The sequence below is a fragment of the Musca domestica genome, unplaced genomic scaffold (assembly GCF_030504385.1).
Source record: "Musca domestica strain aabys unplaced genomic scaffold, Musca_domestica.polishedcontigs.V.1.1 14, whole genome shotgun sequence".
NCBI lineage: Eukaryota > Metazoa > Arthropoda > Insecta > Diptera > Muscidae > Musca > Musca domestica.
The window spans coordinates 13158815-13183806 of NW_026712192.1; the positions used below are offsets into that span (position 1 = coordinate 13158815).

The following is a 24992-nucleotide window of genomic DNA, read 5'->3' on the forward strand; positions in this document are numbered from 1 at the left end:
TTAAAAAAAGCTATGTGACATTTGTCCCATTCCAATTTTATTTTCGTTGCCATTAAAAACTATTTTCATTGTAGCTAAAATTAGACCTGCATTTTTCATTTAAAAATAGACCAAAGCAATTCCAAAGTCATGTTACATAGATTATAGCAACCCGGTTCGACTTCCGGCATGGTGTCCGCTGTGGAAAATAATGTACCTCCATTAGAAATACCAATAAATTTGCATTTTTTTTTGGTTTTTGAGAAACATGCCAAGAAAAAGGTCACTGGTTGGGGTGACCTTAATAATAGTTTTACCTTTTCAAATAAATTAAATATTTATAGGTGTCACTGTGCGGTTAGTGGGGGGGGTAACCTGTCATTGTGTAAGTTTGTATGGTCCTAGTTATCGTTGGGCGCCATCCACACATGAGAGATCCTTTTGAATTCACTATCAATACACTTATGTTGTCACCATTTCCAGTGTTCTGCTTTTGAATTTGGTGCAAAACTCTTTTATCCTATCGCTGATGGAATGGAGTGGAGGAGAGGTGGCCGAAATCAAGAGTAAGTGGTTGTGGTGGCGGAATGGGGTTGGGTGACGTTACCTTCATTTCAAATGTGTGTTACACTTGACAATATTCTGTCTCGCTAAAGCTTGTCTACACCGTTCACAGGTTTGCAATAAATATCCTGCAGTGACATATGCACATATGTATGTGTGCATGTGTGTCTCTTGGTATTGTTTTCCCTCAAAAGGGAAATTGCAGAATAACAAAAAACGTTTTGTTTTCTATGAAAAAGCGAAATAAAAACAACAACATTTGTATGGAGTGTTTGTGTCTCTTCAAATGGTGCTGAGGTATTTTCATTTGTTCGGCTATACAACAATGCAATGTCTATTTAGTCGTCCTTCCTTCCTTCCGTTCACCAGTTTGTCCTCCTCCTCCTCCTCGTCCTCCTGTCTGTCGCTACAATATACAGAGAAAGTTTTTTGTGTGACACATTTTGTTTAATTGTCTTGTAGTTGTTTCGTATTTTCTCTGATGTGTAGGTGTGTGCGTGTGTGTGCTTGTGTTAGTGCATTGAAAGCGATGCTACTGCTGCTGCTGCTTTATTGTCTCAACAGACAAATATGCGAACAATGTTTGATGTCGTTCGCCGTTGCCGCTTCGGTGTGAGTCTAAGTTTTATTTGTCTATCTGTCGACGGGTGACAAATCACTTGTGCTCTGATTTACCTGATGTAACAATACATGTACATAGCTATATAGTGGATGTTGTATATACATATAAACATACATATTTGAATATTTGTAGTTTATTTTGTCTCATACATTTAAAAGTGACACTAATCACTGCGGGAATAGATGGATATTACTTTCTTCAATAAGGGAAATGGTGATTTGTGTGGAAAATAGTTTAGGACAATATGATATGCAAGGATATAGGCCTTGTAAACTTATATTTCTAGCGTAAAAGAAAAATTGATTTATCTGCTTTCCCTTAAGGGAGTAAATTCGAAGAATGCCTTCGGAAGATGGAGTGGAAGTTTATAGGAGAAGGGAGATCTTTGTTCTATTATTTAGGAGAATAGGGATATCTTAGAGCATTAAAATGTCTTCTTTTGAAACCAATCACTGCGGGAAAACTTGGATTTTATTTTGTTATACCCTACACCACATAGTGGTAAGGGTATTATGTCCTTGTGCATTTGTTTATAACATGGAGAAGAAGGTGGAAATAGACCCATAGTTACTTTAGAGGATCTTCATAGAATCACTTTCTGATTCGATTTATGCATGTCCGTCCTTCCGTCTATCTGTCCATGTATTTTTGTGAACAAAATGCAGATAGCATTTATTATCTGAATTGAGATGAAATTTTCCAAACAATATTTGGTTGGGCCCAAAGACGAGCCCTTGGTGAGAATCGGTTCAAATTTAGATATAGCTCTCATATACAGGATTGCCCATCTGGCAACGCCATAACTTTTGACAGAGATGTCACATCGCTTAATGACATACCGCGTTCGAAGCGTCAGTCCAAGCTGATTTTTACCATGAACCAATACACGCCACGCGAAATAGTTGAAATTTACATTCAACAGAAGAAGTCAATTGTGAAAACTCAACATGCTTTTAGAACACTAAAAAATGTGAGAAGTGCGCCTTCTAAGAACACCATTAAGCGTTTATACGAAAAATTTTCGGCTGGTAAGACTCTTTCTAATCCGAAGTCGACCAAGGCGATCGGCCGAGAATATCGCTGCCGTACGAGCCAGTGTTGAGAGGTCCCCAAGAACATCCCAAAAACGCCGTTCTCAGCAGTTGGGCATGGCTCGGTCCACTTTACAACGGATTATTCGCATTGATTTACATTTGTTCCCGTACAAAATTCAATTGACGCAAAGAATGTTGCCTGCGGACAAGCCTCGTCGATTGGAATGGGCCCATGGGTCCGTCGAATATGGGCAACCCTATATCTTCAACCGATTTTGGGTTAATTGTATACCAAATGGCCAATATCAGTCCAATCCAATATCAGTCAGTCTAGAAGCATGAAATTTTGAGAAAATCGGTTCAGATATAACTATAGCTCTACACAGGGTGAGATAAAAAAACTGCAACAAAGTCGAACGCCATAATTTTTACATTTTTTTCCAAATTTTATTGAATGAAAGCAAACCAGTAAAGAAAGCTTTAATGTCGGCCGGGGCCGACTTTATGATACCCTACACCACTTTGCATATTTAGAAGAGCTTCACATAACAATTAAAAGTTTTTATGGGAGAATAAAATCCTACAAGCTATGATTATAATTATAAAAGTTCAAAGGGCGAAATATGCCGAATCATTTGTATATTTTAAATTCGGACTTGTATTGCCCATTTGGTGCAAAATTCATTTGAAATCAGATAAAGATATATATGGGAGCTATATCCAAATCTGAACCAATCTCGATAAAATTTGGCAAAGATATTTCTGAGCTGTATTTGATATATTTTCCGTTGTTACGGAGTGTATATTACGGCTGTGGGAAAAAAATATAATGAATAGGATAAACTTTATATATGGAAGATATAGGTATATCTGAACCAATCTTCACCAAATTTGGCTTACTAGCTTCTAGACTCAATTCGGTCGTATGTGCCAAATTCCATCCTATTTGGGCAAATATTAGACGTTTGGTGCACAATTAAAGGTAAATCGGACGAAGTTATATATGGGAGCTATATCCAAATCTGAACCGATCTCGATAAAATTTAGCAAATGTATTTCTGAGCTGCATTTGATATATTTCCCCAAATATTGTTGTTACAGAGTGCATATTACGGCTGCGGAGGACAAAAATAACAAATCGGATGAACAAAATATATGGGAGCTATAGCTATATCTGAACCGACTTCGATCAAATTTGGCATACTTATTTTCAAGTCCAATCTGATCGTACGTGCAAAATCCCATACTATTCGGACTGATATTACACATTTGGTGCACAATATAAGGCAAATCGGACGAAGATATATATGGGAGCTATATCTAAATTTTTACCGATTATCTCCAATTCCTTGGGCCAAACAAATGATTTGTGCAAAATTTCATCTGGATAGGGCAATAAATGAGAACTGTACTTTGTTTACAAAAATACATGGACAGACGGACGGACGGACAGACGGACGGACGGACAGGCGGACGGACAGACATGCATAAATCGACTCAGAATGTGATTCTATGTAGATCATCAAAAGAAACTATGGGTCTATCTCGTTTCCTTTTGCCTGTTACAAACAAATGCACAAAGACATAATACCCTTACCACTATGTGGTGTAGGGTATAATGAGGTTCCTCGCTTCATTTCTAGTGCACAATGGCCACCAAAATCTCCGGATACCAATCCGTTGGACTATTGTGTCTGGAGTAGTTTGTAAAGCTAGGTTGGCACTAAAAAATACCAAAGTGTCGATCACCTCAAGCAAGCGCTTCGACGGGAATGGGCCAAAATGCCGTAGAGCAACATTCGGGCAGCGTGTGACGGTTTCATTGGCCGTTGGAAGGCCATAATTCGTGCCAAAGATGACCAATTCAAGCAAATCTAAACTTATTCTAAAATTTGATGCTATTTCCGACATTTTTTGCTTTCATTTAATAAAGGTAATAAAAAATGTAAAAATTATGACATTTGACTTTGTTGCAGTTTTTTTCTCACCCTGCATATATCTTCAACCGATTTTGGGTTAATTTTGCACCAAATGACTAATATAAGTGCCAATGACACATCCGACCGAATTCAGTCTAGAAGCAATTACTTCAAATTAAATGAAAATCGTTTCAGATATAGCTTTAGCTCCCATATATATGTTTCATCTGATTTGGTATTTAGATCCCCCACATTCGCAATATGCATTCAACAACAATGATATTTGGTACCAGATATCTTTTAAAGCTCAGAAATACCTTTGCCAAATTTTATCGAAATCGGCTAAGACCTGGATAGCTCAATACTTATCCTTTATCCGATTTCAGGTTTATTGTGCAAATAATGACTAATATCAGCCCAAATGAAGTAAATTTCGGGGCGTAGGTTTTCATTTGGTGGAAATCGGCTCCGAATTATATATATTTTTTTAATATAATCCTTCTCGAAGTGATATCATGCACTCTATAGCAATGTTATTTGGTATAAAATATAAAAATTTTTTCGTCAAATTTAGTGAAAATCGATTCAGAATTGGATATGCCTCCCATTTATTTGTTCCCTCTGGAGCCAAATTATAACTGCTCTAAAGCCAAATGTTGGTAGGTGGCATGATCTACTTCAAATAGTGGTATAGGGTATCATATATTCGGCCCGCCCAACTTTTGACTTTTCCTTACTGCTTTTTTATTTATTGATATATTATTTACGATATTTTGTCCTCCGGGGAAAGACATCATCCCGAATAATATTTAAACTTATAAAAAATTTTAACATTTTTATACCCTCCACCATAGTATGGAGGGTATATTAAGTTTGTCATTCCGTTTGTAAAACCTCGAAATATACATTTTAGACCCCATTCTTGATCAGCATAAAATTCTATGTCCAATGACAGATGTCTGTCCGTCTGTGGAAATCACTCTAGCTTCCGAATGAAATAAAGTAGATTGATGAAATTAAATAAAATTATAAAATGTCTGCAGGACTTTTGGTATTGAAAATGAGTGATGTGGGTCGACGTTTTGATAAAGCCCCCATATAATGGTACTTCCCTTTTTCCGTATTTTGGTGATTTAAGCGACATTATTCACCGGAAATATTTCAAATTTGGTATTTGAAGTTCTTGATGGGTACCACAGCTTATGACAGAAAATTGTCTGTGCAAGTTTCGCATTTGAATATTGTAATGGTTTATAACAAAATTTCCCTATGCCTAAGTTCGTATAGAGACTAATATAACGGCTACATTAGGTATTTTTAAGATTTTTACAGAATTTTTAACGGATTTTACTGTTTTTGAAAATTGCCAAAATCGTTCCAAATGGTGGAGGGTATTCAAAGATCGGCCTGGCCGTACTTACAGCTTTGTCACTTATAAGTTTTTGTCATTTCTTTACCGGTATAAACTTTGTTAAGTACTTAATTCTTATGAGATGCCGATTTAAAATAAGGGGTTAGTATGCTGCTTTGTAAGTGGTTACAGATGTCAAAATGTACTTAATAGCATCACTAGTTGGTAATGAGATATTTTGCTGGGTTGCTCATTTGTTTTCATATTTGGACCAACGTTTTGATTCACGGTAATTTTTAAACCGTAAACATACCGTTAAAAGTCACTTATTCTATATACTACATACATGCACTTATGTGTTGTACAGTAATTCCAAAACAATTCCTACCCCATATCAATTAATTTTCAATTATTTCCTAATACAATTAAATTGTTGTGTTTCATTGTTAAACGGTAATAAACAAACAAAGCCATGATGCATTCTACAAATGGGTGGGAACTATTTATATTTCCGAATTGTTACAATTTCCCATTTTCGTTGTTGTTGTTGTCGATTTTATATAATTTCACAATTTTAGATTACAGCAGTTTACTGCATCAATGCGAGGAAAAAAATACACAAAACGCCCACACGACAGAGAAGACCACTTGCACACATACAGTGGAACCTATTTAAATTGCTAGCAGTGTACATATGTCGATTTGCTAGTTTCGCTTATGTTACACTGTTTGTGTTCTTTGGTCATATTACGTCTTAATCAATAATTCTATTCTGCATCTAGTATTGCAAAGTTTCCGTAAATTCTCAACAGAAATCGTTGTAATTCGAAATGTTACATTATTGAGGGTTTGTTTCTCTTCTGAGATGCCGCCGTCGCCGTCATGCCTAGCAGCCACAAATAATTGCACATACCCACCATGTATCCAATAATTAGACAGTGAATGTCAATGTCAGTTGCACTGGCAGTAAATTTGAAAAAATCGCAAAAAAAAAAAAAAAAATACAAAAATAAAAACAAAAGCTGAAATGTGAAATTCCAAGTGTCGCCGTATGACTGATGAAAAACAGAAAAACAAACAACAACAGCAGCAACAGCAAGCCATGAAAAAATAGGCGAAAAACAATAACAAGTAATTACAAATAATCGATGATTGTGGGCGCGTCATTGGTACTTATTTAGCAGTAGAATTTCTGTTGCCTTTTTTTTGCTGTTGCTGTTGGCTTTTGATGTTGAATAATGTTTGTAATTAGAAGTAAAACAAAAGAGGCAATAGCTATATTTTTTCACAAGCTTATTGTGAAATAATTGCTGTTTTTTTGGTACTAAGTAACATTTTGCATATTTAACATGAAACATGTAAGAGGAGGATAATATTTGCTTAGCAGATGCTGAACATTTTTGGAATATTAAAAGAATGCATTAAAAAATAAAAAAACTCATTTCGACTCCTCCCCTCCCCTGTGACAGTCATTGCCTATATAGGTTTAATTTTTTCCAGAACCCCCCATGTTCCTGAACTCCTCGATATTTAGTGCTCTGATAATTTTTCAGAGGGATCGTTTAAAATTCGGGTTGAAGATTTTGTAATGGGTTCTGTCTTCTGTGGCAGAAGATTGCTGGAATAACCTCCGCCTACTTTCAGCCACAGACACCAACAGTGATCAAGTTTTAGTATTTCAGATCTATCCCTTCACTCAATACCATATCTCAATCACAGGCATCAGCAGAGACCTCAATCTCAAATTTAAGGATTCCGGCCCTATCCCTTCACCCAATACCAAATTTTGTACCATTTAGTACAAATATATGAAATATTTTCAAAATATCGCCAAATCTCAAACATAGATACCATCAGTAATCTAAATATCAAATTCCTGAATTTTATCTATATTCCTTCAACCAAGACCAAATTTAGTACCATTTGGTACTTTTCCTACAATTATCATTGTCACTTCCAAAACCACCTCCCTGTCTCAATCCTAGATACCAACAGAGACCTATATAACGAATTTAAGGATTCTAGTCCTATTCCTTTTCGAACTTTTCGAACAATTACTGTTCGTAATTCCAAAAACACCTCAATATCTTAACTACAGACATCAACAGTGGCATCTGTATTAAATTTCAGAATATCAGCTCTATACCTACACCCAATACTAAATTTAGTAATATTTAGTACTTTTCGTACAATTATCACACACACTTCCAAAACCACCTCCATATATCAATTCCGGATACAAACAGAAACCTCAATATCAAATTTCGGGATTTCAACTCGATCTAATACCAAATTAAGTACCACTTAGTACTTTTCGAACAATTACTGTACACATTTCTAGAACAATCTCCATATCTTAACCTCAGATACTAGCAGTTATCTAAATATCAAATTTCAGAATTTTATCTCTAACCCCTCAACCAAGACCAATTTAAATACCATTTTGCCATTTGAGGATTCCAGCACTATCCCTTCGCCCAATATCAAATTTAGTACAATTTAGTACTTTTTAAATAATGACTGTACGTATTTCCAAAAGCACCTCAATATCTTAACCATGCACATAAACAGTAGCATCTGTATCAAATTCCGAATCTATATATATAAAAGAAAGTTGTGTTAGTTACTACGCTTATAACTTAAGAACCGCTGGACTGATTTTAACGATTCACACAAATTTTGAATTGTCTCCTCTCCGAAAAGGATAATATCCAAAAAAATCGCGTAAAAATGTGATATATTAACATTTTATTTTGACTTTTGAAATGTACAATAGTAATGTTTTATTTTGCATGATTTTTTTTTCCATTTTGACTTACTTTTTTCTAATGTACATTTGTAGTGTTTTGTATATTTTATTTTTGAATTCGAATATTAATACCAATTTATTAAATTGACTTGATTTCTTGAGAACTAAAATTGATGGCGGGTTACATGGAAGTGTAGTACCGAATTATGTGGTGGCGAAACGGAATAGATGATATCGAAATAATTTAACGCGATCACACCAAAGTTAAAAGAAAAAGTTACAGTAAAAAAAGTTAAAGTAAAAGTTACTTTTTCAAAATCGCTAAAAAATCACGAAAAAGAGATCTCATTGCAAAATTATTCAAATCGGGAAAAAATCGAAAAAAACATTCAATAGAATCGAATTTTAAAATAATAGTACATTCTATTGACAAACTTTGTAGGGATCTTTAAACATTTGCTGTAAAAAATCAGCGAACAAGTTGAAGATTTTTTCAATTTGTTATTCTTCTTTTGTCAATTTTTTCAATTTGTATTATCATATTGAATTCAGTGGATTTTTTGTGAACAAAATCAAGAATAATTTTTCACTATATACAATTTTTCACCAAAAAAAATGAAATAAATGAGAAATACGATGGTAACTGACATCTACCTTTCAACCTCAGGGCCTACATCGTGCTTCAGCTGGAAGATGCGCAGACATTTAAACAAACAAAAATGACCGAAAAAGTCTAATAAGCCTCATTTCAAAGCATACTTCTTTCAATGTGACAATAATCCATCCAATGAGACAATAATCCATCCAATGAGAGCTCAAAATTCAAAATTCTTTGGGAGTACAATCAGTAAAATACCAAATTTAAAGGGTGCAAAATAGTAGAGCGAATCGGACTTTTAGTAAGAAAAGGATTTATATCCTTCCAGAAATCCTTCCCAAACATTCAAGATACCTTAAATCGCTTTTGCAGGTCTTCATATCGATCATAACTCACGGATAAGGGTACAACCCGATTTCATATTTATATAACCGTCTATGATTTATGATTTTTTTGGCATTTTTGTTTCTAAGGGGGTAGAGAACCTCTTCGCATAAAATTTGAAATTTTCAGAGTAGGGCCCATATTAGTCTTGACCACCTTCATCAATTGATTTGGCTAAAAAGATTATTTATGCTACCCTGGGGTAGGGAACCATCGTACAGATAATTGCCACATAGGAATTTATTTAAGAAAAGCCCCCACATTGGAGTATCCCCAAGTCCACTTTCACATCTAATGTGTGGTCAGAAAAGAAAATTTTGTATTCTATTGAATTTGTAACCTCCAAGAGAATGTTGGTTGGGCCACGTTTTGATATAACCCTCATATGAATGTATCCCTGATTCCAGCTATGACTGTGGTCTTGGCCACGTTTTTCAACTGATTTGGCCATTATTTGGCCTCTTGGCTTTTCTATTTCGAGGGCCTTGACCACATTTTCCAATCGATTTTGCTGTATTTAGGCTACTTTGTGAGTAGAGAACCATCTTACAGAAAAATGTCAACAAACATAAATATTTTGGTACAGGGCCGCCGATCTATAGTGATTTTTACCGATTGGCGCTAATGCGCAATTTAAAATTTGTTCACCTTTATGAACTAGATTTGTGAAAGATTATGTTATATAAAGTTTGCATTACAGACTAAAACTACGGGCCGGCAACGCGGACCGGGCCAGCTAGTATAATATAATTCAGAATATCAGCTCTATTCCTTAACCCAATGTCTGTTCGTCTGTTGTAATCACGCTATCTGTCGAACGAATTGAGATAGAAGGCTAAAATTTTACACACAAGTTTATTTTGCCAGTAGGCAGGTTAAGCTCGTAAATGGGTCATGCAGGTCCACGTTTTCATATAGCCTCCATATAGCGGTACCTCCCGATATTCGGTATTATGATGATTTTAGCGACATTATTCACCGAAATTGTTTCAAAATTGGCATTTGAAGTTCGAAATAGATACTACAGCCTAGGACAGAAAATTGTCTGTGCAGGTCTACGTCTTCGTATAGCCCCCATGTAACGGTACCTCCCAATATTCGGTATTTTGATGATTTTAGCGTAATTATTCACCCGAGTAGTTTCAAATTATGTATTTAGAGTTCGTGATGGAAACTACTACTACTCGTGATGGAAACTACTACTTATGCTGGTCCAAGTCTTCGCCTAGGCCCCATATATCAGTACCTCCCTATATTCGGTATTTTGACGATTTTAGTTAAAGTACTCACCGAAAATGTTTGAGATGTCGTATTTGAAGTTCGTAATGGATGCTACAGCCTGTTACAGAAAATTGTCTATGCAGGTCCAGGTTTCGTATAGCACCGATATAACGGTACCTCCCTACATACGGTATTTTGATACTTTTAGGTAGATTATTCACCGTTTATTTCAAGTTTCGTATTTGAACATGGTAAAGGCTTATGACAAACAAAGCCTATGTAGGTCCACGTCTTCGTATATACTCCCATATAACGGCTATATTCGGTATTTTTAAGATTTTAACAGAATTTTTAACGGATTTAATTTTTAGAAAATTTCCAAATTCGTTCCAAATGGTGGAGGGTATTCAAAGTTCGGCCCGGCCGAACTTACTGTTTTTTAACTTGTTTTACTTGTTTTTAAATCTATACAATTTTGATAATAAGCGAGACAATTTTTATCTCTAATTGGAAATCTGAGAAAGGGAGAAAGAAACGGGAGAGATCACTTTTGTGATATAATTTTTGGATTTGTCTTAAATGATCAAAATTGTATGGGAAATTTTCAATGGTCTGCCATCTCTGGAAAACCTTTGTCAAGAAAAATTTTCCAATCACCTTAAATTTTTTTTCACCTGTCAGCTTTATAAGAAGTTTGCTATGTTAATACCTCTGCCCCGCAAAGTGATTTAACATATATATATACTGATAAGTCAATGCTTATTCCTTAGGCCCCATTTCCGACGCCCATTTTGATTTAAATCAATCACGTAATTTTGGTAAACTGAAATCTAGAACACATGGGTATCGCCGCAAATTTATTTTCCAATATTCAACCCCTTCCCTGCCCACATATTTTTTTCAGTTTTCGCTTGTTCGCATACAAAATGTGGCAATAAACCACACCACACCGCACAATCTAATCCAATGTTTCAACAAATTGCATTACATATCAGGGTAATTGAAATCATTTATATTATTACGAATTTATCCTAGTTTCGTGCTGAAACACTGGCGTTATTATTGGCAACAATGTCGGCACGGATTCGGATTTACACCAAACGGTGACGGTGAAGACGACAACGTACGACATAAAATGCAAATACCAATACAGAACAGAATCAAAAGAAAAAAATCACCAGGTCAGCTCTCCTCGGTAAAGGGTATTACCTATAGCTCTCTATTTGCTGAGTCATGGGATATCGGAAACATGTAAATTTAAAATTTTCTTATTTGTAATCGTAGCACATGAGTCCATTGCCATCGCCATTGCCGTGATCCGGTCTAGGCAGTAACCTGAGTTTTGCAGGTATCCGTTTTCCGTTGGTTCGTTCTCAATTTGTGTTTTTATTCATTTGTTCTATAAACTGTTGATCCACTGACCAACATTTGTATGCAATAAATAGCCAACAATCACATGGACAACAAATAGACCCTCCCCTCGCCCACCCTCCCCCTTTAGTTGTTGTACATCAACTTGATAAAACTGTTCACATTTTACCTAAGACCTTCTTACTTAACTCATCGATAAGTGAATAAACTTGTTAACCCAGTTTGGGGCAGAGGACAGAGTTTGTGGTACGAGTTCGAAACAACAGAGTTCTATGGAACATTTGTGTAATTCTGCTACCAAAATAAACGGAGGGATGGATGGATTTGCTGCAAATGTTGAGAAATAATTCAAATGGTAAGTTCGTTCATGACTTGTTGCAAACAAAGGTCGAATGTGGGGTACAACACGAATGCCATTTATCAAATTAAACAAAGTTCGCAGTTAAATATTATGGCCACAGACATAGTAATTTATATGGCTAATGGGAAAATTACATATATTTTCCAAAAAAATAAAATTTGAATAACCCGAAGCCTTGTGGATGGGGTCAAAAAACCTTGTGAATGCAGTCAGAAAGTTGGCTCGTGGAAATAATGTATGAAGGCAAAATTCTTTGCAGAACATTAAGGTTCAAACCCGTCCATAAGTTTTTGGGGATATCAAATTTAGATGGAGTCCTCCTCCTAATTTTGGTGCCTCAAAAAAAAAAAAAAAAAAAAAAAAAAAAAAAATACTGAAGACCCAAGGATACATATTGAACAAAGAAGAACACATATACAGGGTGAGATAAAAAACTGCAACAAAGCCAAACGCCATAATGTTTACATATTTTTTTTTTAAATTTTATTGAATGAAGGCAAAAAATGTCGGAAATAGCATCGTATTGTAGAATAAGTTTAGATTTGTTCGAATTGGTTACCTTTGGCACGGATTACGGCCTTCAAACGGCCAATGAAACCGTCAGACGCTGCCCGAATGTTACTCTGCGGTATTTTGGCACATTCCCGGTGAAGCGCTTGCTTGAGGTGATCGACACTTTGGGGTTTTTTAGTGCCAACCTTGCTTTCCAAAATACTCCATCGAATTGGTATCCGGAGATTTTGGTGGTAATTGGGCGCTGGAAATGAAGCGAGGAACCTTATGCTGCTGAGTGCGATGGTGCTGAATCCTGTTGGAATGTCCAAGGTCTGCGGCCAAAATGTTTGCGTGCCCAAGGCTTTAATACAACCTCCATAATTTTTTCGCGATAATATTCGGCATTTATTCTGATGCCACGGTCGATTAATACGAGCGGAGAGCGACCATCGGCTGTTATGGCGGCCCACACTATCACCATGGCCGGCGCTTGAGTTCTGATGGCCAACCGAAGGTGCACGTTTTCAGCTGACCTCTTTGGCAAGTAAACACGATCATTTGTTTGTTTACATACTGCTGGACAACGAATGTTTTCTCATCGGAAAAACCCAAATTCGCCAAATTTGGGCCAAACGAAGCAATTCTATCTGAGGTTGATGTTTTTGGTTGGTTTGGAAATTCCCATTGTAGGCTTTTGAAAAGTACTATATGGTACTAAATTAAGCGTTGGGTGAAGGGATATGATTGGAATCCTCAAATTCGATATATAGGTCTCTGTTGGTATGTAGTATTGGAATATGGATGTTGTTTTGGAAGTGTGTATGATAATTGTACAAAAGTACTAAATGGTACTTAATTTGGCTTTTGTTGAAAGGATAGAGATAAAATTGATATTTGTATAACTGTTGGTATCTAAGGTCGGCATTTGAAGAAGATTTCGGAAATGTGTACTATAATTGTACGAAAAGTACTAAATAGTACTAAATTTGGTATTAGGTCAAGGAATAGAGCTGATATTATGAAATTTGATATATATGCCTCTGTTGGTGTCTGCAGTTAGAATATTGAGGTGTTTTTGGAAATACTTAATTGTTCGAAAAGTATTAAATGGGTCCAAAATTTCGTATTGGGTAAAGGGATAGGGCTGTAATCCTCAAATTCGATATAGAGGTCTCTTTTGGTATCTACGATTGGGAAATGGAGGTGGTTTTGGAAGTTTGTGTGATAAGTGTACAAAAAGTACTAAATGGTACTGAATTTGGTCTTTGTAGAAGGGTTAGAGATAAAATTCTGAAATGTGAAATTTGGATAAATGTTGGAATCTAAGGTTGAGATTTGGAGGTGATTTCGGAATTGTGTACTATAATTGTACGAAAAGTAAAAAGTATTGGGCTGCAGTTGGGATATTGAAATGTTTTTGGAAATACGTACAGTAACTGTTCGGAAAGTATGAGATGATACTAAATTTGGTATTTGGGTAAAAGGGTAGGGTTGGAATCCTCAAATTTCATATATAGGATTCTTTTGGTATCTACGATTAGGAAGTGTGTATGAAAATTGTACGAAAAGTACTAAATGGCACTTAATTTGGCCTGGGTTGAGGTGATAGAGCTGGAATACTGAAATTTGATATGGATATCACTATTGGTGTCTGTAGTTGAGAGAAGAATGTTTTTTTTAGAATTACGTACTATTAACGTACGAAAAGTACTAAATACTACTAAATTTGGTACTGGGTGATGGGATAGAGCTGGAATTCCAAAATTTGATATTGAGGTCTCTGTAGGTATTTTCTTCGAATCTGGTGTTGTTTTTTTCAAATGGTACTAAATGGTACTTATCTTGTACTAAATAGTACTAATTGCATGCGTAATAAATATTTCTAAATATGGTATTGGGCGAGGGTATAAAATTAAAATTCTAAATTTTGATATTAAGGTCACTGTTGGTTTCTATGGTTTAGCTATGGACACGTTGAAATAGTAGTGGACAGAAAATTTAATGTGGGTCCATTGTATATCCTCTGCATCCTCCTTCTTCAAAATTAGTTTTTTAAGACTTTTTGGTATTAAAACTTGAAAGTCTGTTCATTTTTGCTTTTGAAATTGGCCAATCAATCATTGATATTTTTGTAAATAATTTTCAATTCAATTTGCCAATCTTCGTCACATGCAAACTTATTTAAATGAATATTTTCATAAAATTGTTTTCTATTTTTGTCCCCATGCCAAAACATCCTTGAAAACTATCAAATTTATAATTTTCATATTTCCTGCCCTCTGCTACCCCATTTGCATTAATTCTATAATTTGGGCAAATAAAAAAATAAACAATTTCCTGACATTGATATAAGCGAGGCGCATGTCAACAATTAATTTAAACGATAAAACAAATTTCGAATTCTTCGGAAGCACCTGTAATGAGGTATTTTGGCGTAAAATATAAAGAAGGGAGGGGAGGGGTGCCTTGAGTGTCTATGGGTGGCCTTGTTGAACTGCAGAGACCTTAGAAGGCAAAAGAAAGACAATATTTTTAATGGTTAACGGCATCGATTTAATGGCGCAAAAGCCAAGTAGTTGTCATAAATGTCATGACAATTTAAAATGTAATTTGTTTTCGTAAATAATTTTAAAACGGTTTTCATGAACATCTGGCACGAAACGGGAAGGGGTATTGAATTATTAAATTAAATTAAAAAAATTACATTAAATCGAGGAAATAGGGGAAAATCGAAAAAAGATCAAAAATGAAATTCCATAGACAAAATAAGGTTGTCCACCTATATGCGAATTTTGGCATCCGTAGGTTCTGACTGGAGATACTGAAAAATAGCTTTCTATGGAAAGTCATTTCGATTTCTTAAATGATTTTTGTAATGTCCACCTATCAGAGGATAGTCTTCTTCTCAAATTCCAAAATGATTTTCAATCAGCTTGGTGTATATTTCTATTGGCGATGCCTTGTCACAACTGACAATGTTATTTTTTTCTGATCGCTCATCTGGCGGCATATTTCGTTTGATTTCGAAAACACTCTTTAGTTATATCACGTTCATTTGCATGCCCATTACTTTTCACATCTGTGAGTCATCAAAACAAATGATTTACGTTGCTTTTGTCAGAGACAATAAATTTAAAATATATAAATACATTTTGCATTCATAATTCGGCGAGTGAAAAATATTTGTTATAAGCAATTGAATTATACAATGGGAAAACGAAATACTTAACATACCTACATATATGCATACGTGTATACAGATATTCATTCTTTCATAAAATCTGTGTACCATTGCAATTGTTTATATTTCAACACGTACAAGCCAGTAAGTTGAGGACATAAAATTTTATTCGGATGTGTGTTTGGTCTGCAGGACCTCCCTATATTCGATATTTTGATGACTTTATCGACGTTATTCACCGGAATTATTTCAAATTTGATATTTGAAGTTCGTAATACTTCAGCCCAAGACAGAAAATTGTCTGTGCAGGTCCACGCCTTTGTATAGCCCCCATATAACGGTACCTCCCGATATTAGGTACTTTGATGATTTTACGACATTACTTACCGGAACTATTTCAAATTTGGTATTTGAGGTTGGTAATACTTTTTGTACTTATTTCCAAAATCACCACCCTATCTCAATCCCAGATGCCAAAATTTATCTAAATATCAAATTTCAAAAAATTTTATCACCACTTCTACACCCAATACCAAATATAGTACCATTCAGTACTTTTCGTACAATTATTAACTATTAACTATCTGCATATCTCAATTCCGGATACAAACAGAGACCGTTATACCAATTTTCAGGATTCCAATTCTGTCCCTTCACCCAATACCCAATGTAGTACCACTTAGTAATTTTCGAACAATTATAGTATACGGTTCCAAAACCATCTCCATATCTTGACCACAAACACCAACAATGGCATCTGTATCAAATTTTAGAATTTCATTTAGTACTTTTCGTATAATTCTAGTACTCATTTGCAGAACCGTTCCTTATCTCAAACCTCGACACCAATAGTTATCGCAGTAAAAAATTTCACGGTTTCAGCTCTGTCCCTCCTTCAGCCAATATCAATTATAGTACCATTTAATACTTTTTGTTCAAGTATAGGACGCATTTCCACGGCCCCGCCTAATTCCAATTCCAGGTACCAATAGAGGCCTCACTATCAAATTTCGAGACTCCAGCTCTATCCCTTCCTTCAATACTAAATGTAGTTCGTGCAACTATACGTATATCCGAAACCACCTTTATATCTCATTTTCTGAAACCAACAGAGATCTCAATATCAAATTTAATACTTTTCGTACGATTATAGTAAATTTTTTAAAACAATTTCCATATCTCAATTCCAGACACCAACAGAGAGCTAAATATCAATTTTCTGAATTTTATCTCTATCCCTTCAACCAATACCAACCAATTTTGTACCACCTAGTACTTTCGCACAATTATAGTACACATTGCCGAAACCACCTCCATATCTCAATCCCAGATGCCAAGAGAGCCCTCAATTTCAAATTTGAGCCCCTCAACCAATACCCCAATATCCCTTTTCGAACAACTATTGTACATTTATCTAAATATCAAATTTAGGATTATATTTCTATCTCTTCACCCAATAACCAATTTAGTACCATTTAGTACTTTTCGGACAAGTGCCATTCAGTACTTTTCGTACACATTTTCGTAACATATCCATATGTACAGATGAATACCAAATTGGATTTTGTGAAAAGTTTGGCAAATGAAAAGGAAAATTTTCAATTTTTTTTTTCACATTTCAAGCAAATTATCTTCATCCCATAACCCTATATATAGTACCATTCAGGACTTTTCGTACAATTATAATACACATTTACGTAACCACCTTCATATATCCAGGCTACTCATGAACAGCGTCTCTAATACAAAAATATGTACCAAATTTCAGATTTCAAGCCCTTTATCTTCATTCAATACCAAATTGTACCAAGTATAGAACTGTTTATTACTTTTTGTGCACTTGTAGTACCAATTTCCAAAATCACATCTTTATCACAAACCTACCACCAACAGGGATTGCCATACAAAAGTCTAGCTTTATCCGTTCACCCTAAACCAAAATGTTCCAAATTTTGTACTATTTTGTACTTGCACACTTAGTACAGATTTTAAAAACCACTTTCATACATCAAACTTAACTTCTGACCTTAATGCTCATTCTAAATTGTAAATTTTTAGCCATATCCGTTCACATCATACCAAATGGTACCATTTCAGAAGATAAGTACCATTTTAGGACTTTTCGTAACCTTAGAACTCAAAATACCAAAATTTCAACAAAAATTGGAATGCAGATGTGACGAAATCTTTTGAATACAAAATATCGGGTTAAATGGCGACTATACCAAAAGTGGGACCTATTTCCATGGATGGGAACACAAAGTGCCTCTTTATATCTATCTCTACAGGAAATATATCCAAAAATATAAAAATAAACGAAAACACCCACAGACAAACTGTCTGTTTATTACATTTTCTGCGACACATATATGTATATACGCTACATGCCAACATATTTATGTTTAATCACCTGGGATGACTCATTTCTTTAATACTACCTAAACAAACAAACACAAGTTCACAAACACTCATACACTTTGCCTCATAAACATTTGATTTTGTGAAAAATTTGGCAAATTAAAAGGAAAATTTTCAAAATTTTAATTTTTTGTTTATGTCTTGTGATCTAAACCAAAATAAACAATGAAATCAATTTTCAATGCCTCTACCACCTACCCATTCCCCCCAAAACAGCAAAGCAAATAGTTGTTGTTTTAAAAAGAAAAAAAAATATTTTTTTATGAAAAGCTAATTATAAATTAACAAAAATTGAAAATAAAATGCTGAAAGAAAATACAGCGAAATGTTGGCTATAAATTCTAAAATGAAATAAAATGGCAAGCATAATCCCCCCTCATTTATATATTATTTTGAGATTTTTTCATCGTCGAAATCATTGCCAAATGTCATCCATTCACAGCAACGTGAAAGAATATTTAATTTTAAATTGACAAAGGTGGGACATTTTTTTAACCCATTAAGACGACCTATTGTAGTTGTGGGTGGACTAATTTTTTTTTTGGTACACATAAAAAGGTGTTATTGCGTGTTTTTGTGTACATGTATGCATGGTATGTGTGTATGTTGTCTTGTGAACAGCAAATTTTCGAAAATTTGAAAATAACTTGAAAAAAAAGTAAACAATGTGAAGGTCATCGCAAGCGTTTTGGTCATTTTTTATGAACATCCCACCAAGGTGTGTGTGTAGTTTTTTGGGTGCAAACATGAAGACGAAATAAGCAGAGAAATATTTTAGCACACATTTACCTGTAAATTTATTGGCATGACAACTAAAGACATTTAGTTTGTGTATATATATATTATATTACTGTGTGGGAGGGATTTATGCGTTGAATTTTGGACTAGAGGTCATTAGCATATGAAAATTTTTAATTGGCCTTTCTTGATTCCAATTAAAGATATATGCAAAATATACACATACATAATGAGATGAAAAAACTGCAACAAACTTCAGACTGCTGTCAATTCTAAGCCACTCGTCCGACAGCTGTTAAAATTATTCCAATGACAGTTCTTTATATTGTTTACAAGCGTACAAAAGCATTTTGGTGAGAATTTTCCAGAAAAAAAGTTATTCGTGATGGAACTCATGCGTGATAGTGTGATTTCTTTATATTTGGCTGGAAAACCACAAGTGGCTATCTTTAGAGCACTCCAGAATTTAAATGTGAATAAATCTTTTGTGTTTCGTATCATCGCTCGTTACCGTGATACTGGTAGCGTAGGCCGACGTCAAGGAAGTGGACGAAACCCGCGTCGCAGTGGCCGCAATATTCCATTTGGCAAATATTGAAAAATGAGCTCGGGGTAAAGCCATTGAAATTCCAACAAGTTAAAAAGCAGTAAGTTCAGCCGGGCCGAACTTTGATCACCCTCCACCATTTGGAACGAATTTGGAAATTTTTAAAAAATAAAATTCTGTTAAAATGTTAAAAATACCAAATATAGCCGTTATATTGGGGTCTATACGACGTGCACCTACATAGGCATTATTTGTCATAAGCCATTACCATAGTCAAATTCGAAACTTGAAATAAACAGTGAATAATGTTGCTGAAATCATCAAAACATCGTATATAGGGAGGTACCGTTATATCGGAGCTGTGCGAAGACCTGCACCTGCATAGGCAATTTTCTGTCACAGGCTGTAGCATCTATTACGAACTTCAAATACCACATCTCAAACAATTTCGATGGGTATTGTACCTAAAATCGTCAAAATACCGAATATAGGGAGGTACTGATATATATGGCCTATAAGAAGACCTGGACCTGCATAGACAATTTTCTGTCACAGACTGTAGTTCTCATAACGAACTTCAAATACCAAATTTGAAACAATTCCGGTGAATAATGTCGCTAAAATCATAAAAATACCGAATATCGGGAGGTACCATTATATGGGGGCTATACGAAGACGCAGACTTGCACAGACAATTTTCTGTCTCAGGGTGTAGTATCCATTTCGAACTTCAAATACTAACTTTAAAACAATTCCGGTGAATAATGTACCGTTATATGGGGGCTATATGAAAACATGGACCTACAAAGTGGTGAACTGCCGAATTTGGTTTTCTCCGATGAGAAAACATTCGTTGTCCAGCAGTTTGTAAACATACAAAATGATCGTGTTTACTAGCCAAAGAGGTCAGCTGAAAATGTGCACCTTCGGTTGGCCACCAGAACTCAAGGGCCGGCCATGGTGATGGTGTGGGCCGCCATAACAGCCGATGATCGCTCTCCGCTCGTATTAATAGACCAAGACATCAAAATAAATGCCGAATATTATCGCGAAAATATTCTGGTGGGTGTATTGAAGCCTTGGACACGCAAACATTTTGGCCGCAGACTTTGGACATTCCAATAGGATTCAGCACCATCGCACTCAGCACGCGCCATCCAAGAATGGTTACAAAATTAGGTTCCTCGCTTCATTTCCAAAGTACAACTGCTACCAAAATCTCTGGATACCAATCCGTTAGACTATTGTGTCTGGTGTATTTTGGAAAGCAAGGTTGGCACTAAGAAATACCGAAGTGTCGATCACTTCGAGCTAGCGCTTCGATATAGGCCAAAAATCTACACGAAGAGTTCTTTGTGAGCACTTTACTCCCTGAAAGAGAATTGTGTATATAGGTCCACGATATCGTATAATATAACGGTACCCCTCGATATTCGGCATTTTGATGATTTCAGCCACATTTTTCAATGGAATTGTCTGAAATTCCATACAAGGAGTTCATTGTGAGTACTTTATCCCTTGGGAGAGAATTATCTACATAGGACTGCGATATCGTATAGCCCCTATATAACGGTACCCGTCGATATTCGGTATTTCGATGATTATAGCCGCATTTTTAAACGAAATTATCTGAAATTCTACACAAGGAGTTCTTTGTGAGTACTTTACCCCTGGACATATATTTGTCAATATAGGTCCACAATATTGTATATCCCTCCATATATCGGCAACTTCCGATATTAGGTATTTAAAAGATTTTAACTGAGTTTTTAATGGATTTTATTTTTGAGAATGTCTACATTCGTTCCAAATGGTGGAGGGTATTCAAAGTTCGGTCCGGCCAAACTTACTGTTGTTTTACTTGTTTGCTTTCATTCAATAGAATTTAAAAAATGTAAAATTTATGGCGTTTGAATTTTTTTCCGTTTTTTTTATCTCACCCTGTATGTTCGAGCCTTTTTTGGGCAACATTGATGCAAATATTCTGTGCATATACAATGGAAATGTCGATCTATTTTCTTTTATAACTCATATTGAAATTTGATGAAGAATATTTTCGTCTTTGACGTTATCCTTCTAAAATGATGTTTTGTTGGAGATTTTTGCATGTTTTTTTTTAATATACTCGTGTATAAATTTCTGGTGTTTAAGTAAGACTTATACTTTTGAATTTTATTGAATTTTATGACAAATAATTTTGTGGAATATTTTGACTAGCTATGATCCCCTTTTCAGTCAAAATTGGAAAAAGGACCCCTTTGGTGACTCGCTTGAGGGTTAACATTTCCTACCAAAATAATCATCGTATTATTATCTGTAATATTGCAGAAGACACTATATACCAAAAATCAACGGATCCAAAGAAATCTTAATCCGAAAAACTAAAAAAAAAAATGTGGAAAAATGGAAACTTGTCCCCACTATTTGGGTTACTTTACGTTCTAAACATTCAAAATGCCAATACAGGTGTATTCTGTTTTCAGCTCTTCTTTCATAATTTACTGGATTTTCCTTGTCATTATTTTTTGTTTGTGTCACAGTTTCATGTTTATTTTATATATTTACAATTTCCTTGAATTATTTATTATTCAATTAAAATTGTGATAATTTATTACAAAAAAAAAATAATCTTCTTACGTTTAAATATTTTAGAATTAAAATTTATTTATTTAAATTTATTTTAAACATAATTTAAGTTCTCTTTCAATTATTTATTTAATTTCCATTTATTTCATTTTATTCTGTTTATTTTTTTTTACAGCTTCCCTATCAAAGATCTTACACTCCAATCAGTGACAGATACAGTACTCTGTACTATCAGGTTGGCTATATGTTTTTGTTGTTTGTTGGTCGTTCCTTAGCTAAAAAAAGTCGTACGCTAGCTGCAAATAAAAACGTGCACGTGAACACGTGCTTGTATTGTAAAGTCGCTCATGTTTTGTTGCTTCCCTCTTTTAAAATTCTCTTCTATTCTGTCATAATTCTTAGAAATAATGTTCATTGTTTTCGTCTAACCTTGTGAATGTCATGTGGTTTTTTTTTAACAAAATGTGGTATATTATTAGGCTTACAATGTTAAAAATAACACAAGCCAACTTTTAGGCGATGAAAAAAAAGAAAATGTTTTCATCGTTTTTTGTTGCTGCAACGTTGTCTGTCGCCCTTGTCACGTTGTCTAAGTGCCCGTCATATGTTAATTGATTGCCATTCTTGTTCTTGTAATGCTTCTTTTATTTTTCTTGAAATAGGCTAATTGGTTTAATGCAATAACAATAATTTTAAGGTATAATATATTAACCCGAAAATATATTCTAGACAATGAATTGAAAATGAAGATAAAAAGGAATAAATTTATTAAAAAAAAACTGAAATGAGAAAATACACAAGAATTTGGAAATTAAAAAAAAAAAAACAGTAAAGAAAGTCTTAAAGTCGGTCAGGGCCGTCTTTATGATACCCTACACCACTTTGCTAATTTAGTAGAGCTGCGCAATTAGAAGTTTTTATGGGAGAACTCAATCATACACGCTATGATTATAATTATAATTTAAAGTTCAAAGGGCTAAATATGCCGAAGCATTTGTATCTTTTAAATTCGGACTTGTATTACCCATTTGGTGCACAATTAATTTGAAATCGGATAAAGATATATATGGGAGCTATATCCAAATCGGAACCGATCTCGATAAAATTTGGCAAAGATATTTCTGAGCTGTATTTGATATATTTCCTAGAATATCGTTGTTACGGAGTGCATATTAGGGCTGTGGGTATATGGGAGCTATAGCTATATCTGAACCGATCTTCACTAAAATCGACATACTAGCTTCTAGACTGAATTCGGTCGTAAGTGCCAAATTTCATCCAATTTGGGCAATTATTAAACTTTTGGTGTACAATAAAAGGTAAATCGGAAGAATTTATAGATGGGAGCTATATCCAAATCTGAACCGATCTCGATAAAATTTAGCAAATGTATTTCTGAGCTGCATTTGTTATATTTCCCCAAATATTGTTGTTGCAGAGTGCATATTACGGCTGCGGAGGACAAAAATAACAAATCGGATGAACAATATATATGGGAGCTATAGCTATATCTGAACCGATTTCGATCAAATTTGGCATACTTATTTTCAGATCCAATATGGTTTTATGTGCAAAATTCCATACTATTCGGACTGATATTACACGTTTGGTGCACACTAAAAGGCAAATCGGACGAAGATATATATGGGAGCTATATCTAAATTTTGACCGATTATCTCCAATTTCAATAGGGTTCGTCCTTGGGCTAAACAAATAATTTGTGCAAAATTTAATCTGGATAGGGCAATAAATGCGAACTGTACTTTGTTTACAAAAATACATGGACAGACGGACAGACGGACATGCATAAATCGACTCAGAATGTTATTCTATGCAGATCATCAAAAGGAACTATGGGTCTATCTCGTTTCCTTTTGCCTGTTACAAACAAATGCACAAATACATAATACCCTGACCACGTTGTGGTGTAGGGTATAATTAAATCCGTTAAAAATTCTGTTTAAATCTCAAAAATACCGAATATGACCGTTATATTGGGGTCTAAACGAAGGCGTGGACCTGCATAGCCAACCTTTGTCATAAGCCATTACAATATTCAATACGAAACTTGAAAAAAAATCGGTGAAAATGCTGAATATAGGGAGGTACCGTTATATCGGAGCTATACAAAGACCTGGACCTACGTAGACAGTTTTCTGTCATAGAATGCCGTTCCCATTACAAACTCTAAATACGAAATTTGAAACAACTCTTTTAAGCTGATCAAGAAAATACAGGGTGAGATGAGAAAACTGCAAAAATTTTCAGACTGCTGTAATTTCTAAGCCATTCGTCCGACAGCTGTTAAAATTATTCCAGTGACAGCTCATTATATTGTTTACATTGGTGAGAATTTTCCAGAAAAAAATTATTCGTTATGGAATTCAAGGGTGACAGTGTGATTTCTTTATATTTGGCTGGAAAACCACAAGTGGCTTTCGTTGGGCACTCCAGAATTTAAATGTGAATATATCTCGTACCATGCTCTTTGCCGTGATACTGATCACGTAGCCCGACGTCAAGGAAGTGGACGGAAGGGAAGAAAACAGCAACATCAGCAGAAATGGTTCGAAAAGTAAAGAAGCCACTTGATCGAAACCAGCGTCGCAGTGCCCGAAAAATGCCTCATGAGCTGAACATATCGCAATATTTCATTCGGCAAATATTGAAAAATGGGCTAAGGGTAAAGCCATTGAAATTCCAACAAGTGCAAGAACTTACACCGCAACAGAATGAAAATCAAAGCTCAAAAGAGCAAAAGAGTTGCTTCGCTTGGCCGAAAATGGTGAACTGCCGAATTTGGTTTTACCCGATGAGAAAATATTCGTTGTCCAGCAGTTTGTAAACAAACTAAATTATCGTGCTTACATGCCA

The 24992-nt window shown here is 35.0% G+C and overlaps 1 protein-coding gene across 3 annotated transcripts in view; it reads left to right on the forward strand.

The window, feature by feature from the left end:
* The window catches only part of LOC101896084 (dual specificity protein phosphatase 13), a 45717-nt gene that overhangs the window by 6524 nt on the left and 14201 nt on the right, over positions 1 to 24992 (forward strand). For 2 of the 3 annotated variants that reach the window (XM_011295565.3, XM_005186759.4), the window contains exon 2: positions 22294 to 22353. The exons of the other annotated variant lie outside the window; for it this stretch is intronic. In XM_011295565.3, the coding sequence (XP_011293867.1) occupies positions 22294 to 22353 (60 nt within the window). The remainder of the gene's footprint in view (positions 1 to 22293; positions 22354 to 24992) is intronic. 3 annotated transcript variants of the gene reach the window in all.